Raw genomic sequence first — 23187 nt, 5'->3', positions numbered from 1 at the left:
AACCTAAAATCCAATTGGTGGCCAACGGGTGAAATCAATTTTGGAATTAAATTGTTTATACTTCTTAAAACTTTTTTTTTAATTTTATTTAAAATATTTCTTATTTAATGCGCAAACTTCCTATGTGTCGCTTTTGAAATTGATATCTAAGATAATAAAAAAATAAGTTTGCAAATAAACCGGATTTGCAAACTTTTACCGGATGCTGTTTTAAGTCATTTATTGTTTGCTGGAAGCCTTCGACAGTGATTTAGCTTTACTATTGATAATTGCTGTCAGTGAACGATCAAGGTCAATCCGACGAGACTAACTTTTCACATTTCTAATCAAGCTGCTTCACTCCCGAACAGAGGGCCAGTTCACTACTTTTGAATTCACAGTGTTGGGATACTCGGCGTTCGGATATAGAATGCAAAAATAGATAAAAAACAACAACACTGGCATACCAGGCAGTTGGCGCCAAAAGTTCTCGTGAGTGACTTTGTGATGATTACTCCAGTCGTTTGTGAATCGGGAGACACAGTTTTTATTTTGTTATTGTAGATTGTCTGGTACTGCTGAAAGATCGTCTCATACAGGTTTCTCGGTTAGACATTCCTGCGTTTGAAAGGCACTACTGGTGATATAGGCTGCCAAACTCACCGTGTATACGTAGTAACGATTACATGGAAGTGTTGTGTTTTTTTTTTTAAACTTGCGCGAAATCTGTTTCTGAACTGTGCTTGTCAATGTATTTATTCTCACAACCATATCCTCTAAACAATTTATGAACTAGACACATACTGCACTATCATATACGCTTATAATCGATGGTCACACACGACTGATTATCCGGATTATTATCTTTTAATATTCAAAGTAGTTCTAATGAACATTGTAAAAAACTTTATATTTCTAATCCTTATTGTTTCACTTAATTGTTTATATTTCATTCTAAAAAACACACACAAAAACAACAAACACTTGTATTCAATAAATATATGAATTATTGATCGTTTATAGAAATTATCGATATGTTTATGGAAATAAGCAATATGTTCATGGAAATAATCGATATATTTATTGAAATAATCGATATGCATGTAGCAATAAAAATTAAACGATGATTCGAAATTTTTTTTTAATAAATAGTCGCAATTATTTTGAGAAAGTGCCGAGCAAACATACGTTGTTCGAGGTGCTCTTTTGATTCATGATAATTGTATAGATAATTGCTAAACATTTTAGGGTCAAGAAATGGGAGAATTTAAACATTGTAGTTAACGTTCTTTCTTAAGTTAAACACTGAAATCTGGGCTGGTATTCAATATTGATCTTAATTGGATATATGAACGATGTAGCTAATCGGATTACTTGTTATTAATAACTGACCAATAGAGTGAATGAAGTCAGTCATGTATGACCATAATATTAACTTAAGTTGCATATTGAATACCGCCCCAGTAACAACACACATCTTTATGCCCCCACAAAGTGGCGGCATATAGGGTTGCCCTTGTCCGTAAGTACGTCTGTCTGTCTGTACGTACGTACGTCCCGAAGATTGTTTCCGATCTAATTCTTGAAAACCGTTTGTCCAATCCTCACCAAACTTTAAACACATGTTTGTGACCATAATATCTTGATCAAGTTCGATAGTCATGGAAATCGCTTTAGTCATTTAGGAGTTACGGCCCTTTTTTGCCAAAAATACTTCAAAAATATATGTTTCCAATCTAATTCTTGAAAAGTATGTGTCCAATCCTCACCAAACTTTACATACATGATTGTGACCATAATATCTTGATCAAGTTCGATAGCCATGGAAATCGCTTTTGTCATTTAGGAGTTACGGCCCTTTATTTGCAAAAAAAGACTTGAAAAATACGTCCCGAAGATTGTTTCCGATCTAATTCTTGAAAACTGTTTGTCCAATCCTCACCAAACTTTTAACACATGTTTGTGACCATAATACCTTGACCAAGTTCGATAGCCATGGAAATCGCTTTAATCATTTAGGAGTTAGGGCCCTTTATTTCCCAACAATACTTAAAAAATATCTTATCCGATCTAAAAAAAATAATTTAAATTCAAGATGCTTGGATATACAGGCACACACCTTTCAGAAAATACTTGACGTAAAAACGAAACGTAAGAAATTAAAGGTGCTTCTTTAAAGCTGCACTCTCACGGATTTACCATTTTTACAACTTTTTTTTATTTTTTGTCTTGGAAAGAGCAAATTTTTGCGTAAATATCTGCAACCCAATGATGTAATATTGTTGACAAAAAATCAGATCGTAGATTTTCATATTTCCATTCGAAAATTGATGCTTTATAGCTTAAACCGTTACTAACGGTTTAAGAAAAATCCATAAAACATTAATTTTTGAACTTAATTATAAAAATCTGCGATCTAATTTTTTGTCATCAGTCTTATATAACTGGTTCCATGGATTATCGCAAAAATTGGCTCGTTCCAAGACAAAAAATAAAATAGTTGTCAAAACGTTTAATCTGTGAGAGTGCAGCTTTAATGGAGTCCGTCTTGACCATAAACAGACTTTCGTAAGTACAACAATAAAATGAATATGGGAAAAATATGTTATTTCAAAAGTCGTGTTTAATCTGAACGAACGGTGCAAAAAATATGGTATTTCTACCTAATGAGATAATAGTTGATCATTGTAAATCTTTTAGCACTCACCCATCATGTAATATATGTGCGTTTTCACTATTAAATACACGGTTACAATATTGTTATAAAAAACAAATATTTTTCCAAAAATGCAATATTTAGTTGGTAATTGAAGTTTTATTATTCCAAATATATTTGTATGTATTGATTTGAAATACATGTGCCACTTAAGATTTTTTCTATCTATTTAATTTTATACTATATAAATATCAGTAAAGTCGAAAGATGCTTCAACCCAACAGTTTAGAATGTTTAGATTGACTGATCTATTTTATCATGAGATAGCAACAGTTTTAATGTCATCAGCATCGTGGTTTTGTAGCATGTCTAGCAAATGTCTCCTGTCATGCAAAAAATGATGTTTTACGATGTCATTATTGTGTTCACCACAATGTCGGCATAATACGGCTTTCATAAGCGACCTGGTGTTTACGATGAGGCGTCACCAGTTGCATGATTTATAATAGTTGGTGGCTTTAGTTCGCAAGATACGTTTCCATTTTCTAATAATAAATATGTTTATTCTTGAATAGCATTATTCAAACCGGATCAACTCAAGCAAAACGTATATTAGGAATGTGTTACGTAAACGGCCAGTGATCCATTCTTGTTATCTTAAATGTATGCCACTCATTAACAGTAGAAGGACATTTTATGTTATTAAAGTCCCGAAGTGTGAAATTTAGAACATAAGTGTTCGGGTAAAAAATAGTGATTCGGATAATAATTCATTTATGTGGTTAAGTATTATTTATGTATAAGGTAGTGCTTAGATCATATTAGGCTATTGATTAGTTCAGTAAATTTTACAAATACGTTCAGTAAGTATGGTAAAAGTGTTATTAAGAAAAATGCTTTTAGAACCATGCATGTACCTAACGGTATTAATGAAGTTATTCATATGTATTTATTTCGCCATGGTGAAGGACAGCGCATGTAATTCCGCTCCTCTGTTGTAAAATCTTCTTTAGAATGACATAGTTTGGCATGTTCATTCAATATGCTGTTGATCTGGGCATATTATGTTGTATTTTGAAAATAATAACCTTAAGGGCCGGTAGCGGTGCATAAATTGGTAGAAAAAGGTCGACAACTAAAACGTTTAAAAAATACATCTTTGGTTTAGCTTTGAGGAACGATCTTTTTTGGGGGTGAAACATTTATTCTTGGCGACAGGTTTTGGGTTAGTTAGGAGTTTACAAAAAAAGAATTTAACAGATTTTGGATAAAAAAACCATTCACATTATTACATAAAGGTCTGTCGACATTAGTACTTTGTATTGATGTCAAAATGCCCCAGACTACCTATTTAATAATGTGTTCAGAGATCTTGATGATATCTTGTCAAATAAGAAAGTTATTCAGAAAAATAATGAAATTTCGTGGATGAAATTCATTTCCGGGATACACAAATGCATATATATCTTTTAAAATAGCTGCAATCAACACAAAGCCACAAGACATTGTTGATTGGGAAGTTCCGATAAATATGACGCACAAACATGTTCTTTTTGTATTAAGACATTTCCGAAAAACGTAAATGTTTTTTGATTGGAAATCTGATAAAATATTCTTTCATAAAAATACTCAACTCCTAATCATAGCTTTTCATGTTTCATCGGATGTATGAGTCATGCTTGTTAAATACTGAACCTCAAAACTAAATAAAAATTGATTTTTTAAAACATTTAAAACTTTGGTCCCTCAATCGACTTTAGCATCGCTGCCGACCCTTAAAATACTTTCATGTAAAATATACATGTAGTTACCGAACTTTTTGCAGTGATGCACTTGCCTGTCAATGGTAAAATGCAAACTACAAGAACACGCCCATGAGTGACACATAAAATAAAAACTCTGCTTACATGCACATTGTAAAGCCATAGATTGGTGAATCATTGACATTATACTGTATATTTCCATTGTTGCACGTTACAGAGAGGTGATCGTGTTCCTTGGGATGGGCAACTCAAGCACTTGTATGTGTGTGACAAGTTGAGGGAGAGTCCCGAACTTAAATTACTTTTTTCGAATAGTTTTATCTTATTGAGTATGCTTCTTGATTTTTGGATATTTTCCGAACATATTTTTCGTAGTGAGTGTTCATATTATCTTTGACCCATTTAACAGCTGAAACAAGTTCAACTACGTTGATGTATAAAGTAAACTAAAATCTAAATACTGGATTATAAAACACAAGTTTGGGATCATCTGTATTTCTGTATATATGTAGATAATGTGTGTTACTGTCAGTGTAAGATCGAAGCCACCTGTGAAAATATAGTTCTTCTGTAATATGATCACTAGTTTTTGCTTATACATACCTCATTTATTAAAATAATTTGTTTGCAATGCCTCTACCCAAAGGATGCCCCTTACGCACAGTTTTGACAGCTGATGACGAAGCTGTCATTTCTATTTCCGGCTCGTGGAGAAATAGTTCTTAACGATTTTTTTTGTTGTTTATCATTTTTTGGTGAATTAGTGTAAACTTTTTGTGATTATTTATCAATAAACTTTAATTAGTGCATGTAAATTTCAAATATTAAAAAGTAAATGAACGAAAGAATATTTGAAAAGTGCATAAAGCATGTGACAAAATCAGCATCGGTTGCCATTTACTGAATGACAAATGAAAAGGTCGAACGCGAAATCGAAACTAAAGTGAATAAACTTTGGTTTTAAAACAGTTTTCGAAGTTTTAGAGTATGTTTTATGATACTTGGATATGACTCATTGTCAAAGATCTTTCTTATTCGCTTGAAGACGATACTTTGATTTATATGTGCGTGAAAAATATTTATGAACATTTGCTATGGGTTCACCTTTGGATTTAAATCATCTAAAATTAAGAAATATGCAACCTTTAATCTTTAATAACAGAAAATATATTCGATAATAATACAGGTAAATACTAATACTCAGTTTGTCGACTGCATGATTACTCATTGTCTGCTTCTGGGTATATTAACACAGTTTAATCTTAGTTTGATATTTGTTGTATAACGTATTTATTAACTTATGTGCAATGCTTATATTTTTAAATAGCAGTATTGTATTTTCATACTTTCGTGTAAGAAACCAAAGTGTTATTGGTCAAGTTATTAAATGGAAAGGTACGGCCTAGGATTTTCGATACTTCATTTTATTATGCTTTAAAGCTTCCAAAGTAATGTAAGAACATTGTGAATATATACATTATATAACGAAAATAATCAATGAAGGAATAACTTCAATGACGAAAACCTGTAAATAAATAAAATATACATTATAAATTCTCATCTTACAAAAACTATTAAAATTAATAATAACCGATGTACATAAATATTGATCAACAATCGTAGTTATTCGGGTTGGATGAACCGTTTCATATATACCTAGTATATTTGCGATGTATGTTCTTTAAAATTGGACTCAAACGTATTTGTAGTTTGAAAGCATGCGTAAAATTAATGAACAGAAAATTGGAAAATCCTCGATTGTCATTGGCCCGCACAAAAACTAAACCATCAACGTAACAATGTTGGTGTTCTTAAAATAGTATGACACTACAAAAACAAATATTGTGGAGGAACTATAAATGTTTTGCGAAGTTTGTTTTCAATATGTTTCCGTCTTGGAGTTATAAACCAGAATTGAAATATCAGTTTTATTTTCAGAATGTAATATATAAAGTCGTTAGTGTCAATGAAATAATATTGTCCCCATAATTGCTCGAGCTGTAAGATAATCGTCCTAAACTAGCCCAAAAAATGAATTAGTCAAAAACTGCATAACTGACAAACTGAATTTTCAACACAAGATCTATCTTTGAACACCAAATTGGATAAAAAAACCCCAGAGTTAATGCTCCGATTTTTAAAACATTTCTTGTTTTGCGTTTATTTATAATTGTTGGAACAACATCCATAAATGCGTTTAAGCCGTCTAGTGAACTACCTAAAATATAGTCCATGAAATTCCCATAAGATATTTGTATAGAAAGAAGTCCCAACAGGAATTAATCACACTCCAAAAACTGCCAATGTTAATTTTCAACATATAATATATCTTAGAACACCTTATCGGATGTGAAACCAGAGTTACGACTCTGATTTGGCGCACATTTCTTATTTTGCAACTATGTATAATTGTTTAGACAACAGACCAAATAGACCAAACCCTTTCAATTAACAAGTTTGATCACTCTAGTAAACTCCGGACTCTCTTATATGTCAAAGGCGATTACCCACACATTTATTACGCATAACCCTTTTATATGCATGTGTGGCCTGTCAGTGTTGTTTGTACGTTATGTGTCTCTCGTTCAGTGTATATATTAGGCACTGACCTTGTGCTTTTTAATGAAATCCTTGGTTCAGTGTATATATTAGGCACTGACCTTGTGCTTTTTAATGAAATCCTTGGTTCAGTGTATATATTAGGCACTGACCTTGTGCTTTTTAATGAAATCCTTGGTTCAGTGTATATATTAGGCACTGACCTTGTGCTTTTTAATGAAATCCTTGGTTCAGTGTATATATTAGGCACTGACCTTGTGCTTTTTAATGAAATCATTGGTTCAGTGTATATATTAGGCACTGACCTTGTGCTTTTTAATGAAATCATTGGTTCAGTGTATATATTAGGCACTGACCTTGTGCTTTTTAATGAAATCCTTGGTTCAGTGTATATATTAGGCACTGACCTTGTGCTTTTTAATGAAATCCTTGGTTCAGTGTATATATTAGGCACTGACCTTGTGCTTTTTAATGAAATCCTTGGTTCAGTGTATATATTAGGCACTGACCTTGTGCTTTTTAATGAAATCCTTGGTTCAGTGTATATATTAGGCACTGACCTTGTGCTTTTTAATGAAATCCTTGGTTCAGTGTATATATTAGGCACTGACTATGTGCTTTTTAATGAAATCCTTGGTTCAGTGTATATATTAGGCACTGACCTTGTGCTTTTAAATGAAATCCTTGGTTCAGTGTATATATTAGGCCCTGACCTTGTGCTTTTTAATGAAATCCTTGGTTCAGTGTATATATTAGGCACTGACCTTGTGCTTTTTAATGAAATCCTTGGTTCAGTGTATATATTAGGCCCTGACCTTGTGCTTTTTAATGAAATCCTTGGTTCAGTGTATATATTAGGCCCTGGCCGTGTGCTTTTAAATGAAATCCTTGGTTCAGTGTATATATTAGGCCCTGGCCGTGTGCTTTTAAATGAAATCCTTGGTTCAGTGTATATATTAGGCCCTGGCCGTGTGCTTTTAAATGAAATCCTTGGTTCAGTGTATATATTAGGCCCTGGCCGTGTGCTTTTAAATGAAATCCTTGGTTCAGTGTATATATTAGGCCCTGGCCGTGTGCTTTTAAATGAAATCCTTGGTTCAGTGTATATGTTAGGCCCTGGCCGTGTGCCTTTAAATGAAATCCTTGGTTCTGTGTATATGTTAGGCCCTGGCCGTGTGCTTTTAAATGAAATCCTTGGTTCTGTGTATATGTTAGGCCCTGGCCGTGTGCCTTTAAATGAAATCCTTGGTTCTGTGTATATATTAGGCCCTGGCCGTGTCCTTTTAAATGAAATCCTTGGTTCAGTGAATATACTATTTATTGTTATTATTATTATCATTATTATTATTATTATTATTATTATTATTATAATTATTTTTTTTTATTTTTTTTTATTATTCCTTTTTATTATCATCATCATTATTATCATTATTATTATTATTATTATTATTATTATTTATTATTATTATTATTATTATTATTATTATTATTATTATTATTGTTATTATTATTATTATTATTATTATTATTTTTGATATTATTGTTATTATTAATATTTTTATAATTATTTTTATTATTATTATTATTATTAATATTATTTTATTTTTTTTAATATTATTATTATTATTATTATTATTATTATTATTATTATTATTATTATTATCATTGTTGTTGTTTTCAGTGCGTTCGTAGTAATGAACTGCTGACGTCCGATAATTGGGCAACAACGCCTGAGCACCAACTCCAAAAAATCAAATACAAGTATTCTATTGTAAATGATAGAGATGAAGGGAACAAACATTTGCTGTTCGGGAACGTTTGGGCGATGCCTCAAAAGAGAGGCCCTTCTGCTCATAACCTTAGTCGCAGTGGGACTCGGTTTTGGCATTGGCTTCGCAGTCAGGACTGTTGGTCCCTCGGACACCGCTCTTATGTGGATGGGTCTCGTATACTTTTTAACGTTCTAAAGCACTGAAAACAATCTGATCATTGTGTGTTTTCTTTTTAATGGAAAGTAATGTGAAAATATATTTACCATTGTATAAGATGTATGCAAATTATCTCAGAAAACTATCAAGCGTTATTTTTACAAAGATGAAACAAATGTATGTACTATGTATGTTTTAACGTTACGGTTATATGCGTCGCATGCTAAGAAATTCTGTGCCACACAAAACGACCATTTCATAAGACGTTTCAATTATATACATGTAGCTTAAGATAGAAAGTACTCGTTTTTTCTTGGTTTGAGATGAGTCACAAATGCATAGCCGAAACATTGGCTGATAGCTCGTTGCTGTAGATTACTTTGTAGTACGAGTACACGTTAATTTTATTTATGTTTATTGTTATGTGGTGTCTTGCTTTCTCCGCTAGGTTTACCCGGTCAGTTGTACCTGCGAGCCTTGCGTCTCATGATTGTGCCTTTGATCATTTGCAGCGTTATTGTAGGTAAGTCTTTTGTTTGTATGTCAAATATGGCCTTAAACGGACGTCCTCTTGGGCGAGAGATGGACACTTAAACCAGCAAAATACACTTAACCATGTATCTTTAGAGTTTCTTTATGTCATTTATTTAAGTTTTTGTTGATGTACGCTAACTGGATCCGATCAAAATACTCTTAAAGCTGTAAGATAGTCAAAAATTTATTTCAAATTTTAATGGCAAACACCCCTTCTGCTACAAGAAATGAGGAAGTATTCATGGTTGAGCTTAATTTCATACAACACTTCAAAATGTTGGAGACTCTTTATCATTCAAGTATCCCTTTGTTTATCAAATAAAACAATTAATTGCCTGTGATAATGAAACAAGTTAATGTATAGTTTCAATTTATTAGCGCCTTACGACGTGTGCCACAATTAATATCATGAATCATATGCATATAACAGTAAATTATGTATACACTGTTTACACAAGATATAAGCCCAAGGTGATTTATCCTTAAAGGAAGATTCAGCTTGTTTAACGAATTTAGAACATAATCATGAACGTGCTGCATGTTTCCATTAAAGGACCTAGACACCACATGATACCTTTGCAAGAAAAAAAGAAAATGGTCAAACACTAACATTAAACTGATATCGTTGTGTACAACGCATTGAATCTTACTTACTAGTCTATTACATCGCGTATGACACATGCCTTTAACGAAATTCTTGTGCATTTTCCCAATTCGACATTTACGAGGGCTGTATACCACCTAAATTACAGAAAGTTTAAAATTAGCGTCAGCATATTCATCTGTACTTATAAACGAATGTGATTTCAACTGGGCACCCATTATGCGCTATTTTATACTTGGAAACACAGATGAGACAGCAACAGGATTATTACGTTTATTATTTTTACCCTGTTAAGGTATGTGTAATCGGTCTCCTACGAGCTGGCATTGACAAATCTAAGCTTGTTTTGAGGAAATACTGTATAAGCCCATTTTGGACCATCCGGTGTCCAGCCCCTTTAGGCATGAACACGACATATTGAATTTCTTGGAAAACCAATTTCAGTGCAGTTTCCCTTTACGAAACAATTCCCGAAACTAAAATTATACACTTACACACCGTTACTTCGAATTCGTCGGGACCAAGATATGAAAATCAATTTAACGATAATTCGGATTTATAATGTCTAATGTCTGTCAAGCACAATGACCTTATGGCTTCGAAATTAACATGACCAAAGCGATACCTTACTATGCAATAACTTGAGTGTGTGAGAGAGATCTAGTAGAAGGATGTCTGACACGTATCCGAGAGGTCTTGGGTTGTTGGTTCGATGATCATATTTTCATTGCCTGTTTAAAAGAACATAGGTACGAGTTTCAACCAAGGCAACATAGTCGGGGTTTCTCGGAGCTTAAAGCAGTCTCCACTAATCTTAGTAAGTGCTGTGATAAGCAGATACAGTTCTTTTCAATGTAAAATGTTGGCTGTAATGCAATCGCAATGCCTCGTTCATCCACGTCAGTTAATTGCATCATATCGAATACGTATTCTATGAAACAATGACCTCGAATTAATCATGGGCCATAAAAAAGGTTTCACACCGGTGTTGACGTCATTCTATCTAGTGCCATAAACTATGGCGTTTTCCAGCTTACGTCTAATTCAGTATAACTTCTACTTCTGCTTGACACAATTTATTTTTAAATTAAAGCTTTATCAGTTGTATTTTACCTTTTAGGTACGGCGTCACTCGATGCCAAACAAAACGGCAAGATAACAATTGTATCGTTTATCTACATTTTTGTCACCAACATGATCGCCACCATCCTCGGAATTCTTGGCTGGCTAGTCTTTCAGCCTGGTAATATTTATTTTCATGTTTATATTTGATAAATTTATTGCCTTTTATCTAATACAGGTTTTCATGTAAATATTGTTCGCAGTGTACATGTCTATTCTTTAAATAAACAGGTTCTCTATCGTAACATAATGTTACCAGGCCAACAGTTTTGTAATGTATTGGCCAGGAAATCTTGTTCCGCTTTGTAACATTGCAACCTTAATAACTAAGGTTAGAACGCGTTATGCGAGTGATTCTTGTTACATGTTTGCAATGGGAAACCTTAAAAACGCTGACGGCGCTCAATATCAGCAACTATAGCTGTCAAGTTAATAGCAATACCTTATATCGAAGAACAATAAATCGCTCTCCGAAACATACGATTTAAGTTTCAATTTGGCATAAGAATGTTGCAGAATAAGACACAAATAAGAAAAGATTGTGACCTTAATATGATTCTTTATCAAAGCGGACCTCTGGAGCAGAGTCGTATTGCGCGACATTACCAAAAACGTACGCATAACGTAATAAAATAACACTGCATCTATTTATGGCATTTTATTTTAAAATAACGCTGGCAATAAATGGACAATTAAATAAGCAGTACATTTAAAATAGCGTTTCCATGTATTTACTAGCGTGAACTGATTATGTATAGGATATATTTTGACTTGACGTCACTTCAGATATACCATAAAATGACATCATTTCAACCGTGTCTTAGATTATTACGTACCGCAAAACATTCTGCAGACAACTGCAAAAGAAGTTAATATACACGGTATTTACAATTACCACATCCGAATAAAATGATATGGCGTCTGTGAACAATAAACATAATTCAGGAATGGATTTTGCATACATGTAAATGAGTTCCTACCTTTTTACCACTACAGGGAAAGGAGGCGTTGGCCTTACTTCGAATAAAAAGGTTGAAGAGAATAAGATAGAGACACATGATATCTTTGCTGACCTTATAAGGTATGAACTTACTATTCTTAACAGAGGTCCATAGAACCTTGATTACAATCTATATAAATCTGCCTTTTGTACGGAGCACTCTAATCCTATAGCTAACATAACTTTTAGTTAACTTTATCTATACCTGTTTTCCAGCTGTATGTAAGCGCATTTTCAGTATTCTTTTCATTCAAGATGTTATAAAAAATACATAATCATTGCGTGAATGGTTTAAGTTTTGACTTTTATACCAGAAGAAATATGCTTTTATCAAATAAATAGTAGACATCTTTCAAATCTGTTTGGTATAACAAAAAAATATTGACCTTAGGGAGACCGTTCATCTCGTCAAACCCAAACACTGCCGGCGGCTGATAAAACGTTCGCTCGACGGTGTATTCTCGAGTTGACAAGATACACTGTTCCCATCAAGGAAGTCATTTTTTTTTATTGTTATGCATACCTATGATGCAAATACAAGTACTGATTCTGGTATTCAAGAGTTTCTGTGACTGTGATATGAGACTTGTTTTATAAGGTACGGGACATCACATCAAGTAAAGCGTTGCATACCCCAGCTTTAAATCTCTAAATTTATAATGAATCTAAAGTAACACATGTTTGCTCAATCAAGATGTATACTTGAACTACTGTTTTGTGCCACACCATCAATGTTTATGTACAATGTACCTGTTTAAAATAGCATTAACAAAAACAAGAAGAGAATCATATGTGTGATATCAATAAACTTAAAAGTATAGCCAAAAGAGAAATTTCACACGATTTTTAAAACTTCACCACTTGTATGTAGGCGTAGCCCGATTTTGCCACAAAACGTGCATTATGCTGCAACAAGACGTGCATTATGCTGCAACAAGACGTGCATTATGTTGCAACAAGACGTGCATTATGCTGCAACAAGACGTGCATTATGCTGCGTGCATTACGTTGCAACAAGACGTGCATTATGCTGCAACAAGACGTGCATTATGCTGCGTGCATTACGTTGCAACAAGACGTGCATTATGCTGCAACAAGACGTGCATTATGCTGCAACAAGACGTGCATTATGCTGCAACAAGACGTGCATTATGCTGCAACAAGGCGTGCATTATGTTGCAACAAGACGTGCATTATGCTGGAACAAGACGTGCATTATGCTGCAACAAGACGTGCATTATGCTGCGTGCATTATGTTGCAACAAGACGTGCATTATGCTGCAACTAGACGTGTATTATGCTGCAACTAGACGTGCAATATGTGCATTATGTTGCAACTAGACGTGTATTATGTTGTTACTAGACGCGTATTATGTTGCAACTAGACGTGTATTATGCTGCAACTAGACGTGCATTATGCTGCAACTAGACGTGCATTATGTCGCATGTACGAGTAGCCATACTTACGCGATGTTACATGCATGTATCTATCTATTCGTGCACGTTAGTATATCATCGTGAAGCTTCACGTGCACGATGAGTTTGGAAGGTTTTATCACTAGTTTTGTCTTTCAGTGTATTTATTATTAACATCGTTTTTTAGAAATATCTTCCCGAGTAACCTGTTTGAGGCGACCTTTCAGCAAGATCAGACTAACTACCAGAAGGAGATGAATACCGTGTCTCCCGATTCAAACACGACTGTTGTCACCATCACAAATCAACTTGGGAAAACTGGTGGCGCAAACCTTCTTGGTATACCGGTGTCCAATATCACGTGATTTTATTCAACCTAACGCGTTTACTATTGGCTTATATAATATGTTTATTCGTAAATATATTGTTTCCAAATTCAAATACAAAATAATGTAGAAACACATTCCACTTTCACTTTTGAAACCGTTTGAGCATCTAAATCCGAAATACAAAAACACTGTTCCTCTGGATAGATTAAGATCATTCATTGACAGCAAACGTCATTTGTATGTCACAACCACTTGAAATGGCTTCTAGTGACAATAGTGATACCCATGTCTAGCATTTTATATTTGCTCGTAAAATGTCCTTTGAATGTATTTGCAGGGCTTATATTTGTTTGCATCGTGGTCGGCATTGCAGCCTCCGCCTTGAAGGAAAAGGGGAAACCGTTTATTCTCTTCTTTGATTCTGCTTCCGCCATTGTAACCAAGGTTATTCGTTGGTTCATGTGGTAAACCACTTAAGGTTACACTTAAGCTCGATTCTGAAGACCAGTTTAAGCTATTATTAAAGTCTGTTTTTTGGGAAAAGAGCAGGCACTCGGTGGAGCTATAGCTCACGTCTTTCTTGGAAGGGGGGAAAATACCGTACCATAAGACCGCTCTTAGCCTATAAATACCATTTGTTTTTGATGACGTTAATATTTGGTCTGTTTAAATTATGTACAATTATATATATTTTAAAATACAGACATTTAATGGGTTATCCAAACTGTGTTTTATAAATTCCATGCAGTCATTGGTACTATTTAAAACATATACGCAAATAAACTGTTCAGTATTTCTTTTTTCTTATGAAATTGAATTCCAATGACAAAAAACAGGACATGTAAATATTTTTTAAATGAACCAATCCATCTGAACTTCAAGACCAATATATGTTTATCAGCATCGACATTGGACATGTTCTTTATATCCGGCGATTGTTTGAACCCTCTGTATTCAGGTTGACGCCGATTGGAGTGTTAAGTCTGATCCTAGCAACAGTTGCTAGTCTTGATGACGTCGGTGCTGTTTTCAGGGAACTCAGTCTCTTTATTGGTGAGCTTTCATACTTGAAATGATTTATACAGTTCACATAAAGCATCACATAATATATGTTATCTTATGGTTTTTGAATAAATCGAAGCACTGAGGATGAGGATGGACTGTGCTGTTCTTGAATATTCACAGAACCAGCGGAGATTCAATGTAAATTTTATATGGCATTTTTATTAGTTTTCATCAGTTTTTTAGTGACCAAAGTAAACTTTCAAAACGATTAGCATGAATATTATGAAGGTTTTATGATGAACCACGTACGTTGAACATTTACCAATAGATTAACCTCTGCTCTTCGAAGTTCTTTCTTTCACTTATTTTGATATTTTGTTGATTACAAGTGTGTAATACATGGGATAAGGACTGTCTTAATTTTGCCCTTCTGTAGAGATACTAAGTAATCTGACGCACATACTTTTTTAATAATGGTGTATTTGTATAAATGTTGATTAGATAATGCCATTTCATAAAACATACTTACCTTTGCATTTGTTTTGTAAGAGTATATGTATGTCTAATTATTGCAATTATCTCACTAGGAGCCGTAGTTGTGGCACTTGTGGTTCAGCAAGGGGTTGTTTTACCACTAATCCTCTTTTTGACCACGAGGAACAACCCCCTTGTCCATCTCCAAAAAATTGGTCGCCCATGGATTATTGCCTTTTCAACAGCTAGCTCGTACGTCTGAATTTGTATTATGTATGCTTACATTTCATAACTATATTTATATGGCCATGAAACTTTGATAACTATTACGTTGCTCAAAACATATTAAACTAAAGAACACAGTTGATTTAAGTATAACGGCCAGTCTACCTGAAAGCATTGGAGAAATAAACAAACATCATCTAAATAAAATGGATGTTGTTTCCATGCAGAACTTGGACGTCATGTATTGTGATTAGCCTGTCGTAAAATGTAAATTAAAATTAACTGTCTATACCACATCCGTTTCTTTCAAATGTTAAATATGTTCTGTTGTCTTCATCTTTCTTAAAACTTAAAACTTCCAAAATCAGATTAATTTGAAAAAACATCTTATTATCTGTTAAATATGCATTTGTAAATCGTGATTATTTCATGTTTACGCCATATTTACAGTAATTTGAGCAGCTATGTTGCACGAAGGTAAAAAAAGAACTTCATCCAATGGTTTCTTTTTTCTCTTTCGTAATTATGTACACTATTCCTTTTTTCATACTTTAACGTGATTTTAGTATTACACTTTAGGTTTGTTGTTATTGCCATTTGCAGCGTCCATGATATTTCCCATATTTATCATCATAATCAAAAGTGACAAACATTCTATAATAAATGTCTTGTTAATTATTTCTTTATAGCATTTTTTTTGTATATTTTAAAAAGGAAAGCATAAAACGTTTCCATAACTGACATTGTATTACGTATGGAAATTTTGATATGAGTTTGAATAATCAAAGCATTAGGACTGTTTGTTATCTGCTTCTTCTAGACCATGCATTTTAAAGTACAAATTAAACAAAATAAATACAAAAATAGAGAAAATATGAAACCTCCTCTGTTAAATGTTTCTTTTGACTTGTCTTTGCCAATCGATAGATATGGATATTTATATAAAATATGTTTTTGCAACGTGCAACGAAATACTCACTTTTTGGGTATTGTCCTTACCAATAGAAAAACTTGTAATCAGAAAGAAATTTACCACTGGATTAGTTAGGAAAGAACCTGAGTAAAGTGATTTTGATAAGAAATGAGGAAAAATAGTGTGATTTACTTAGTTATAATAAAAATAAACGGTTCAGGTTACTCTGTAAATGCCGTTTGGAGTTGCCAACTAGATACATAAATACACTAATGTTTCGTGTTAGATCCTAAGTTTACGTAGATTCATGAACAATGTTTATTATTCAGACCACGTCCATAGAAGAACAAGGCATATGCAACAGTGTGCAAATTATTTGTAAAACACACAGAGATGTACAGCTTGAGGATGAATAAATGTAATACATAAGAACAATAACATGTACACGCTTAATGACTGATTAATTGTCTTTTGAAAATTATACAAATGCGATAAAATACTCTCCGATTACCTTAAGATAAGCAAACGATTGAGAGTGAATTAACACATTTTCATTACCTTTACTTTAAGCGCAATATCAACCCCTGAGATGATTTACTCCTGTGAGCACCTGTTGAAGATCGACAGTCGCATCACCCGTTTTGTTATCTCATTTTGTTTGACCTTGAGCGCGAACGGGTCAGCCTTGTTCATAGCTTGCTCCTGTCTCTTTATCTGGAACCTGACGGGCGAAGAACCTACCGCCGGTGACGTGATTACATTTGGGTATGGGTATGACTTTCTGAACATCTCTAGATGCAGGTCTTTGTACGGATGCTGATGTATTTTAAACCAAATTAGAAAATATGTCTTTGTGAAAAATTGATCTTCTCGAACGTTCAAAAATGCGTGTAAAGGATATGTATTTATCGGTATGACTTGAGTTCGAAAACCTCTGTGTATTCACATATAACATGCAGAATATCACACATAATTTTACATTATAACTGTTCAATGTATGAAATAAAAGTAAATGTACTACCTGACATACCAGACCACAACGTCCACGAAAACACCACCCTCGTGGAAATTGGTCTTATCAAAAGTAAAACGCACATGTATGTAAATACATTGAACTTGCAAAAAGCATTAAATCTCAAACATATGAACTATCTTCTTCCTTATGTATAAATGTTCCTCATTTTGGGATGTAGATCATTTAACAAGGGCTAGGATTGAAATACCAGCATATGGTTAAAAAATAAAGGTAGCATTGGTTTATTTGAAATAACAAATTATAATATAATTATATAATTTATAATAACATTATTTAAGTATACGTTGTTTTCCTATTTAATTATACTTGAAATACGCTATTTTCAGATTACTTGTGACAGTTTCGTCTTTAGCCATTCCTTCTGTGCCGAGCGCTTCCATTGTAACCATAGTAATGCTCCTTGATTCTTTGAGCATTCCTGGAGAGGCAACTGCGTTGTTGTTTGGTCTGGAATTTCTTCTGTAAGTTTTTATCTTATTAATATATTTTTCGTGTCCGTCTAGTAATTTAAACAACAGTCATCTTCTTTGAACATAATCTGGCGTCTATGGTCACATGAAAGAGACAGTCAGTCATCCAAAACACCTAAGTATATACTTATTTGGTCAACTCTACAAACTTAGGTGTATTAGGTTATTATTTTTCCGCTTTTGGGGTGGTAACAATTTGATACTTGGTTTCGAATGACAAGAAGCAGACTTACGTCAGATTGTTGTGTTTTGTTAAAATTAAACATCTTTTACTTGTATACATTAAATAATGTTGCACTTCTAACAATCCTATTGGTAGTTAATAGCACTTTTTATATACATATCTAATACGTTTTTGCTTATACTAATTTCATTTGTAAATTCAGAGACCGACTCCGGTCAACGAGTAGCGTATCCAGTAACACAATATGCGCCGCTGTGACTGCCCACTTTTGCGAAGTGCCTAGAAACTCATCTGCAAATAACATTGAGATAATCATCAGTGTCGAAGAGAAGGAAAACATGATTGATAGATCTGAGGAATCCACTGTTGCTAAGCTTTAAATTGATAAGGATTTTCGTGTTAATTTTATATATCTTTAAGGTTCTTGAATAAACAAAACCACTTTTGCAGCTTTCAGGGGAAATGATAGTGAGGCTCTTCACACTCTTGTCAAAAAAATTATTCAAAATGAGGCTACTGCTGTAATACGTGTGATGTATTGTCTTGCAGAATGTACTACATTTTAAAGTCAATTTATTGATGTGAACGTTTATCGTAGTACATAAGATTAGTCAGCAGAATTTATAAAAACGTTTATTAAGTCGTACGTTTTTAAAAAAATAAAAGACAAATGGCAATTGACTATAGCTAAATTCCAACATACTTGCTGCTCAAGATATTCAGAACGATCACATGCCATTCAGAATAAATCGATACAGGATTGCATCGCGTGCGTTTCAATATAAACAAAGAAAACCTGGATCTTGAATAATAATGCCAAGCGATAGTCCGAGGAAACTATGTTCAATGTAAAATCTTGACAATAATTTGATAAAATACAATGGTGACGAACAGTGCGGATTTAGAGCTTTTCTTTCGTACCAAACTATTTGCAAATGAGTTGCGCTCTAAATGAGCGAACTTTAAAAAATATCAATTCCAGCTTAGCCAGTAACAACTTAGACAGAACCAGATGTGGCCACCATTTTTGAAGTGTCTGCAAATACTTTAAGGATGTTAGTGACACAAACAGCTACTAGTTCAACGTACAAACTTTGATTTATGCTATTTTGATACGATACAAAATTCAATAGGATATAGAAACGCGCCTATATAGCTTATGAACAATCCGTGTGGTACAAACACAACCTTACTTCAAAGAAATATCTGTAAAACAGCAAAATATCAAGTTCCATCCAGGTAGAATTCAAAAGTTAGCTTGTAATTTGGGAAAACAGATAGTCAAGATTACAACAGCGGCATTTAAGGATAACAAAAATGAATTGTTAGAATAAAGTAACAAACTTGTATGAATGATAAAGTAAACTTTTAGGAGGTGGAAATAAATGAATGCTTTCCTTCTCCAAAGAGTACAGCTTGTCTTTAAGTGTACACGAAAAAAGCGAGGCAGTTGCGATACGGCCTTTTTTGAAAATTATTTGTTTCATGGAAGATTCCGAATTCATCAGTGTTTTATAAGAAGCGAATTCAAACGTTTCATACTTCGAGCGAACCTGGAACGCGTTATCTCGCATAAAGTTGCTAGCCTAACTGATTAATTTAAGACATTTTGTTTGTATCTTCTTGGCAATGGAGTCCAGAGAGTCACCAATTAATTCACACAACGTTTTAGAATAAGTGAGCTTTTGAAGAAACGGAAATGGATCAGGTACAATGATTCAACATTCAGAAATAAAACAAGGTTGCTCAAAGTGGTGTTGATACATTTCTTTCGTTGGGTAGATCATGCGCAGAATCTTAAGCGAGTTGCTTAGCGAACATGACGGACATCCCCTTTTTCTGTGATCCTTGTATATCTTTTTGCGGTATTTAAATTTCATCCGGAAACAAATATATATGATGTACTAAGGCGTTATATTTGACAAACATAAATGATGTCATCACAAGTTGAAATCTAATAGTTTATATAAATGTTCGATAAGCAAGATTTCAAATAACAGTCCGGCACAAAATAACATAAATTGCAAAAATGTGTGGTGACATATATATTTATTTTCTCGTAAAGGGAGATCACTACATGGTAAATTGATACGAACACATTGTAACATTGTTCTTATAAATTGCTGAAATACGTGGTGTCATACATATTTATTTTCTCGTAAAGGGAGATCACTACATCGGGAATTGATACAAACACATTGCGTCAAAAATATATTTGAATAAAAATTAGTTTTTTTTTTAATATAATGATTATTAAAGAACTGAAAATTATTGTTCTGCGTTTCATTGATGTATGAAGTGTTGGAAAAATAACATCTCATTTGCATAAACACCTAAAATTTTCAGACACTTCATACATCAATGAACGCAGAACAATAATATTCAATACTAATAATTACAAAAATAAAAAAATAAAACATCATTTTTATTTTGCTACTATCCAATCGTATCTAATAAGCATATAATATGTGTGTGTGTGTGTGTGTGTGTGTGTGTGTGTGTGTGTGTGTGTCTCTTATATGAGGGCAAAAAGGCAGAAATTATATATCATAACTTGCCCGTCTTTATTATGAAAAATCAATTTCGTTAATTGTTTCTTAGTATTGATCTGTATTGATAGATGTTTAATTATAACGTATGTTCTAAGTCTAACTGAGTTTTTGGTGAGTTATTGGTATTATATGCGAACCAGATTGTTCCTCTATTTTGAGTATCCTTTTAATATCAACATTTTTTATTAAATTGAAATCGATGAACATTAAAGTTGGTGTTCATTTTGGCAGAATCAGTCAGTCCTTTTATAATATTTTCTCAACTGGAATATTATTTACATTTCTGACACGAAAATATATCATTGATTCATGTGTCTTTTATTTGACAAAAATGATTTAATGGCATTTACCATTTTTTCGAACCTCCAATTAGTATGGTCAATTCTAAAATCATTATAAAAATAAAAAGAATAACACCCCAACCGAAACAGATGTTTTACATACTTACACAATTTTAATCTTTTGCTTCTTTGCTTAAAAACAAAAATATTTCAAAATTGAACAATAAGATGCAGTAAATAACACTCACAATGACTGCAGATACATACACAAAATGTTTCGGTGCAATCGTTCGTAAAGGTCATTCTTTTAAAACATAAAAATCGAAACAATGTCTGACGACAAATAAGTGCAAGCTGAGAACGAGTCAATTTCCTTTTTGCCTCCTTGTAATCGATTTTAGTCACTTTCCTCACTCTCAATCTCCCTGTTTTCGGCTATTTCAAGCGAAATATTTAAGGCAAATTGCAAGGCGAACATGACGGGAACGCTTTTCTCTGCATCGACCACCATTTCTTCAACAAAGTTGACAACTGGAAAAATTTCATTTCACTGAAGGCCAAAAATATTCTCCGCCTTTCGTACACAGTTTAGAACATTTACGCTTTTGTAGATGTTTTCAATATCTTTGTATACGGTATCGCAAATTCTGTCGCATTTTGCGATGACTGCTACCACTGCAACATCAGTAAATTTTAACATATAAAATTAGTAACAATACATGTACATTGTTTATACAAAAATATGTTATATCCTCCTGATAGGAAAGAATGTTTGGCATTTACACATTTGTCGTGGCATTCTCATGTTGATATTGTATCTATTATAAATAAAAGATATGATCTAAGGTGAATTAATATTAAATCATTACAACGTGAACGTATAATTTTATGTTAAATGCAATTTCACTTGTCATGATAGCTATTCCTGCCGCTACGCATATCCAATGACAGTGATCAAAAGGATGTAACCTTGTTTTAAATTTTGAAAAGAATTGTGTTTTTTTTCAAATAATTTTTAACGACAGAAAATATTTTTTTAATGTTTGAATTTAAAGATATACGAAACAGTACAAGTACAGGATATAATAATATGATCTTTTAGAAAACTGAAATATCTGAAATATTTTGTTTGCTGCGACAAAGGTTTTTCTTTGCTCGTCAAGGGAGATCACTGTATAGGATATTGAAATAAATATTACCTTGTGGGACAAACAGTCTCATTTTCTTTATCTTCAGTTGAATAATACTTGATTTCTCTCCGTTTATTTCTGCAATAGCCTCTGCGCTGACCACAAATATGATAGTGTGTGGCCGGTTCTTTTTACTCGACTTTTCGCTTAGATACTTTCGATTAGAACTTGAAGACGGATCTTCACTATCTTTGGTAGCCGTTTCGGTAAACTATTTGAAAATGAAGTACAAAGGCGATTATCTTACAAGATATATATATATATCAACATAAATATAAGTAAAAGTAACGTTAATTTTATATAGATCTTAAATTGTTTCCATTTTTGATAAAATACATTGAACGAGCATCTATTCACCTTATGTCCTTTTCTTATTCTTCCCATACAGACAGCTTTTAAATCTTCATCACTGATCCCTGTTTCATCTACAGACAGCTTTTAAATCTTCATCACTGATCCCTGTTTCATCCACACCGAAAGTGCCAGTAAACCCCATCGTGTCAAAGAAACTGACATTTGAAAACATGCCACCCGTTTGCGATCCAAACTTCGACAGCTAGATAATTAAAAAGCTTAAAAAGGTTATAAAATAAAATTATATTTGTATACAATATTGATGAAACATGACTTGAAATGAAACATCAAACACTAAGAATTACGCAAAAGTTTTTGTCGCAAATATATTGGATTTAAACCTTAGTGTATATGCAACGAAGTAAATCTCTTGTAGTTAAAGATTAATATGAGAATAAAAACTCACATGGTAAGTTCCGACACCTTCTATGTGGTCTGCCTTTGCGCCTGCTTTTCTCACAATGTGTCCTTTTGATATTGAAAAGATTGTGTTGATAAGTGTCGACTTTCCAGCTCCGGTGTGACTAATAAGGACAATGTTTAATTTTGTATCCTTGTGGCTTTAAATTACCTGTCGTAAGCGAGCATGTTCCTGAAACATCAAATTATATTA

The 23187-nt window shown here is 33.2% G+C and overlaps 1 protein-coding gene across 4 annotated transcripts; it reads left to right on the top strand.

Annotated features, from left to right (window-relative positions):
- Positions 1-3114: 3114 nt before the first annotated feature.
- LOC128220625 (excitatory amino acid transporter 1-like) lies at positions 3115-18642 on the top strand. 4 transcript variants are annotated; one of them, XM_052929100.1, is made up of 12 exons: positions 3115-3298; positions 8639-8898; positions 9334-9408; positions 11144-11266; positions 12142-12226; positions 13749-13900; positions 14228-14354; positions 14849-14943; positions 15483-15621; positions 17078-17272; positions 17870-18004; positions 18400-18642. In XM_052929100.1, the coding sequence occupies exons 2-12, from the start codon at positions 8733-8735 to the stop codon at positions 18575-18577; spliced, it is 1470 nt and encodes a 489-aa protein (XP_052785060.1). In that variant the 5' UTR covers positions 3115-3298; positions 8639-8732; the 3' UTR covers positions 18578-18642. The 4 variants fall into 4 exon arrangements, with proteins under 4 accessions (XP_052785060.1, XP_052785057.1, XP_052785059.1 ...); XM_052929097.1 differs by having other exon boundaries at positions 3115-3416; XM_052929099.1 differs by lacking the exon at positions 3115-3298 and adding an exon at positions 4609-4656.
- The last annotated feature ends 4545 nt before the right edge of the window (positions 18643-23187 follow it).

Source organism: Mya arenaria, chromosome 15 (assembly GCF_026914265.1).
Source record: "Mya arenaria isolate MELC-2E11 chromosome 15, ASM2691426v1".
Classification (NCBI taxonomy): Eukaryota; Metazoa; Mollusca; class Bivalvia; order Myida; family Myidae; genus Mya; species Mya arenaria.
This window is presented reverse-complemented; position numbering and strand designations above follow the sequence as displayed.

Bases quoted from the DNA above. Each gene is read 5' to 3' on its own strand.
- LOC128220625 (XM_052929100.1), top strand. From the start codon at position 8,733: ATGATAGAGATGAAGGGAACAAACATTTGCTGTTCGGGAACGTTTGGG. The intron at 15,622-17,077 runs GTACGTCTGAAT...CTTTACTTTAAG, and splicing joins GCCTTTTCAACAGCTAGCTC to CGCAATATCAACCCCTGAGA. The intron at 17,273-17,869 runs GTATGGGTATGA...CGCTATTTTCAG, and splicing joins GGTGACGTGATTACATTTGG to ATTACTTGTGACAGTTTCGT.